We start from the raw sequence: 6,000 nt of genomic DNA, 5'->3' as shown, positions 1-6,000 counted from the left end.
TTTTGAAATAGGTTGTTTAGTATTTATTACAGGAAATGTGTTCTTTTTGGGTATCAATTTTACTTTTTTAATTTGTATAAAATAAGATGAGCTTTGACCGCGAAGAAAGTAATGTTTTTGAAGAAGTACTTAATGAACTTTCAGATTTATCAAATGATGAAAATGATGATTCTACGCCTTACTCTTTTATAGTAAATAAAAATAATAAAAGCAATACTATAAAATATGGGCTTAAGTTTGGTTATTCAAATCATTGGGTACCTAATGAAATCACATTTGAAGATATAAACAATTATGAGTTCTCTAAGGGATTCAATGAATTTATAATTAAACAAGAATATGTCCATTTATATTTTGATTTTGATAGCATCACATCAGAAGTAGAATATAATGAAGTAATTGATTGGTTAGATTCATTAAAAGCTGTATTTGGCGATTATTCTATTGGTGGATATTGTAATAATAAAGATATAGAAAAATATGGTTATAGATTAATACCAAATGAAAACCATTATCTTTCAATGCATATTGTATATTATACTACATCTATATCTTCAACAGATTTGATGAATATAATGAAATATACTATACAAAAAGGCTTCTGGAGATATACAGTTCACAAGCTATGTGATCCAAATGTTTATAGATTAAATAGCAGACAAGTATTTAGACATGTATTATCTGATAAAATATTTAAAGAAAATGATCCACAAAATAGACCTAATCATGGGTATATATTAAATAATTTAACTCCAGATACTCAAATAGTTCAAATACGTGGTAATGAATCAATTATCAATAAAGATATGTGGTTGACTGTATTTCCAACGATTAAAACTAAGGAAGAGAGAGTCAAAGAAGAAAGAGCTGTTAAAAGAAATGATAAGGAAATAAGAAATACCAAAATAGATGATATTGAATTTAATGATGAATTAATTAAATTTGATAATGTTGAAATGAAAGAATTTTTAAGTAATTTCTCACCTGATCATGACACTTATATGGTAACATTAGCTCCATTATATAATCATTCTCCATACAGTAAAGATTTCTTGAGAAAACACTTTATTAAATGGTATGATACTAGAGTTCATCAGCATGACCCAGTGAAAAGTGTGGATGATATATTAAATATATATTATAAAAGAGAATATAATAATAAATGATTTTATTCATTAATTAAACATTTAGATAGTGATATTAGAAATGAATATTTGTTAAAATATGGTAAGGATTCAATAGATTTTACTATAAATATTAATTACAGTAATTGGAATTTTCTTGATATAATTAATAGAAGTCATAATATCAAAGATTTTTCCAAATTATTAAATGATTTGAGAGGTGTTGTAGGATTTGTTGAAGATAGATGGTTTTTAAAGACTATCCATAATGATCAATTGTATATTAAAGAAACTAATGATGAAAAATTAGTGAAAAAATTAGAACATTATAAACCTATTAATAACAATAATAATATATCATTAGCTCAAGTAGTTATGAAATATTCTAAATACTTTGATTATGATGAAGCTAAATTATATGAGGGTTATGATGAAAGAATTATTAATATCTTTCAAGGATTTAAGTATAATGAATCTGATAGTAATGATTTTTCACAATTAGAACCATTATTAAATCATATAAAAACAATTGTCTGTAATAATAATGAGAAGAAATTTGATTATTTCATGAAATGGTGGGGTAATATATTTCAAAATATCACTGTTAAAAATGGAACTATGCCAATAATATATGGCGCTCAAGGATCTGGTAAATCATTTTCTATAGGAGTATTCTGTGAATTGTTAGGAAACTTTGCATTAGCTAACGTTGATGATTTGGATAAAGTATTTGGTAAATTTAATGGATTAATAGGCAGATATTTAATTATTAATATTAATGAGCCTCCAGAAGCAACTGAAAAGTTCAAATATCTTGGTAAGATTAAGAGTAAGTTAACTCAAAAGAAGACTGTTCAAGAAACTAAAGGTGTTGATCAAATAGAAATAGATAGTTGGGCTAAGTATTCAATGACTACTAATTATCCAAATCCAGTACAAGAGGAGAAAGGTGATAGAAAATTGATCTATTATTAAATCAATAATAGTAGGTGTGGCGATGATGAATATTTTGATAATTTATGTAAACAAATACAACCTATTAAGCAAGGAACTTACGTAAGGGAATATATGGAGTTATTATTACATTACATGTTAACACAAATAGATGTTAGTGATTTTAACCCTGAAAAATTAATTAGAGAGATTAATGCTGATACTAATACACAATATAATGAACAATTGGAAAGACAATACCTTGATCTGAATGCTGTTGACAGATATATAGTTGATAATTATTATAAGTTTAAATATGGTATCGCATTAGATGATATACATGTGGATGGATATAAGTCAACTGGTTTAGCAAGGAAATTAAATTCAACTTGTGATGTTAAACAAATAACTTCAAGACAATACCAAAAAATTATTGATGAACATAATGAATTATATGATTATACTTCTGTAAATAAAAATAGAATCAGAATATATACATTAAAATCAAGAGAACAGATACCTGATTTATATAATATTATTGATTATAAATTATATTTTGATAAGGAATGTGAAGAAGATGAAATAGAAGAAGAAGATATTCTAGTTAAACTATAAATTAGATGATTATATATATTATTTTTATCTATTTTTCATAAAAAGTTTAGAACCCCAAAAAAGTTCAAAAAAGGCGCTTTGGTACAAAAGGCTTCATTTTATCTGTGCATCTGTGCAAGATACAGGGGGGTGAAAAAGTACCCGACCCACTATTGTAATTCTTTATTAAGAATGAATTAAAACATAAAATGGTATTTATATATAAGTATAAACTTTTGTGTATTTAAGTATATAAAAATTTTTAAAAAATATAAATTCAGTAAAAAGTTATATACGTTTAAATTTTCGAACGTTTAAAATAATTGGTATTATGTCTATTGAGCAAAGGTATATCATTCATTTTTAAATGCTACAAGGCCAAGGTTGCAGGAAAATCAAAAAGCAATTAGATGAAATGTATAAGGAGGAAGCATACTCTGAAACCCAAATAAAATATTGGATTAAAAGCTGGAAGGATGGTAGAACCACAGGCGAAGATCTCCCAAGGAGTGGAAGGCCAAAAATCGATATTAAGGAATTAATTTTAAATTTTTCAATGATGAACCTTATGCATCAACCAAGGTAATGGCAAAAGCTTTCCACGTTGATAAATTTGTTGTTAAGAGAAACTAATTAGAAATGAATTATAATAAATATTCAAAAAAATGGATTCCTCATTTACTCACTAATGAACAAAAATTAAAAAGGGTCCAAGAATCAGAAGAACTTTTAAAGATACTTAAAGCAGATGAACCAAACAATTTTGCCAATATTATTACTGTTGATGAAAGTCGGTTTAATATGCATTATGATCATGCCTTTCAATGGGCACCAAATCCAGATTCTGTTACACCAAGGTTGAGACAAAGTATCAATACAAAAAAACGGATGATTACAATATTCTTTACTGGTGTTGGCCTTGTAACAGTTAACTGTTAAAAATAAAGGCTACATTGTAACACATATATATCAATTTATAACATATTGACTCATTCATCATTGAATGATCACTCAGTCATCACTCACTCATCACTCTGTTTAAAGTAATCCTTCTCAATATCACTCATTATTTGAGGAGTATTTCCACGTAAATAGCTTACTGGTATAATGTCTTTGTAAGGTTTATCTCCTGGTACTTTAAACAAAACAGTATATTTATTTTTAGCTTTATCATATGATAATATCCTTACCACAGATCCATTCCACTTATTAGGTATAGTATTCGCAAATTTAGGTTTATGTTTATCATTATTCTTCACTACAATTAATTGATATCTAGGCTTAGTTATAACACAACTATCTTTAGCTATAAGTGTATACATGTGTCCTCTTCTATCATCAATTTTATACATCTCTCTACTTATTTGATATCTCTTCTTATGTATTCCATCATGACGTGGTAGTATATATCTAACATAATAAGAACCAACTGGAATAATCAAATCTTTTATTCTTTGTTGCTTTTCTGCTAGTTTTAAACTCTTAAATATATACTCTTTTTCTAAATCTTTATTGTTAAACATTTCATTAGGAGAACATTTTATTGCAGAATGATAACTATTATTATATATGTTTATAAATTTATTCATCCTTTTTGGTGTTATATAAGTATATTTTTCATCATGAGATTGATGTTTAGATTTCTCGTTTGGAGTATTCATATCACGTAATGTTCTTATAAATCTATCAATAATACCTAAACTACTATGGTTTTTATCTGAAATAATATGCATACTAACATTATTATCTGTTAATAATTTTACATTGTTTTTATCTAAAAAACCAGGTTCTTCATCAGATGTTAATTTTACAGGATGATATTTATTGATAAATTGTTTTAATGTATAATTAATATCTTTGACAGATTTACTATTTGAAGGATATACTACGACATATCTATTATTAGTTCCAATAAATATATGCCAATAACGTGGATTTCTACCAGTAGTGTTATCATACAGATCATGAAACCAAGTATTAGGTCTGTTACTTAATATTTTTATCATATATGGTTTAATATCCTTTCTTTTTATAAATTTATCTATTAAACGTTTCTTTATAACACCTTTAATTTGTTTGCTCTTAACATTTAAATGTTTGTTTTTAACATGTTTTTTCACATGCTTATATGTTTTAAAATGCGTCTCATCAATAGTATCATTTATAGATGTTTGCATATTTTTTATTACATATAATAGTTATTTTTCTATAATTAAAATGGGACTATACAATATATTTGGAGGAATTAGGAAATTTATCCAAGGTGCAGGAAGATTAGTTAAAAAGATAGCACAACCAGTAAAGAGAATAATTGGAAAAGTATCACCATATGTTAAAAAAGGTATTGAAATGATTAGTAAAATGCCTCAAACAATACAGACTATTAGAGAGGTAAAAAACAGTAAATAACAGATAAAATTGATCAAATAGTAGATATGGTTCCAGATGGTAAATCAAAGGATAAGATTAAAGGCGCTGTTGACAGAGGCAAGCAGATAACGGATAGAGTTATAGATAAAGCTCAAGTAATTAGTGATAAAACACAACCTTACATAACTGCTGGTAAAAATATATATAATAAATTATCTAATAAAGAATTTTTTCAACAATCAATTTCATCACCAAAACTTGCAGTGATGTAAAAATATATAATATATATTTTTATTTTTATATAAATTAGTACACAAGACACAGAGGTTGAGTTGACACCAGAGACAGAGACAGAACTTGAGATTAATAACGTTGTTAATTAAAATAATGACCTTAAAAATAACGACCAACACATAATCATTGAGAAGAAACCTATTTAAAAATTAACTAAAGAAGAAAAGGATATTATTATTAATAATGCAAAAAATGGTATTGATAATAAATATTATGATGTTATGCTTTTTAAGAACGGTAATGCTAGAATAATTAAAAAGAACACAGGTGATATGACATATAATGTTGTTAATGAATATAATGATTCAAAGGATATAAACAAACCAAATAATAAAATATATCTTTCAAATGATCCATTCTTAATGCAACATATTATTGATTTAAATTCTAAAATCGAACGTTTGAAAACAAAACAAAAGAAGTTCAAACGTAAATATAAAAATATGAAAAATGATATATATGAACAAGTAGATGAAAATGAAGCATATAATGATCTTGATAACACAAGATCTAGCCCTGAAGGGGGTAATGCAGGGGATAATAATATTAATGAGATTGATAGTAATAATATATCTGTTACGTTAATAATAATATATTTGATAACGTTAATAATAATATATCTGATAACGTTAATAATGATTATATGTATAGATATAAACCAAGAGGATGGAGATCTTATATCGCT

General features: G+C 25.8%; 1 protein-coding gene across 1 annotated transcript; it reads left to right on the top strand.

The window, feature by feature from the left end:
• Positions 1–1,742: 1,742 nt before the first annotated feature.
• On the top strand, positions 1,743–2,099 carry GO595_000470 (uncharacterized protein; the record flags this gene model as incomplete). The annotated part of the gene is made up of 1 exon (XM_067917856.1): positions 1,743–2,099. One exon carries the CDS (start codon positions 1,743–1,745, stop codon positions 2,097–2,099), a length of 357 nt encoding a protein of 118 aa, XP_067779364.1.
• Between the last annotated feature and the right edge of the window lie 3,901 nt (positions 2,100–6,000).

Source organism: Histomonas meleagridis (assembly GCF_020186115.1).
Source record: "Histomonas meleagridis strain 2922-C6/04-10x chromosome Unknown contig_101, whole genome shotgun sequence".
NCBI lineage: Eukaryota > Parabasalia > Tritrichomonadida > Dientamoebidae > Histomonas > Histomonas meleagridis.
Note: the sequence above shows the minus strand (reverse complement) of the source record. Positions and strands in the feature narration are given on the sequence as shown.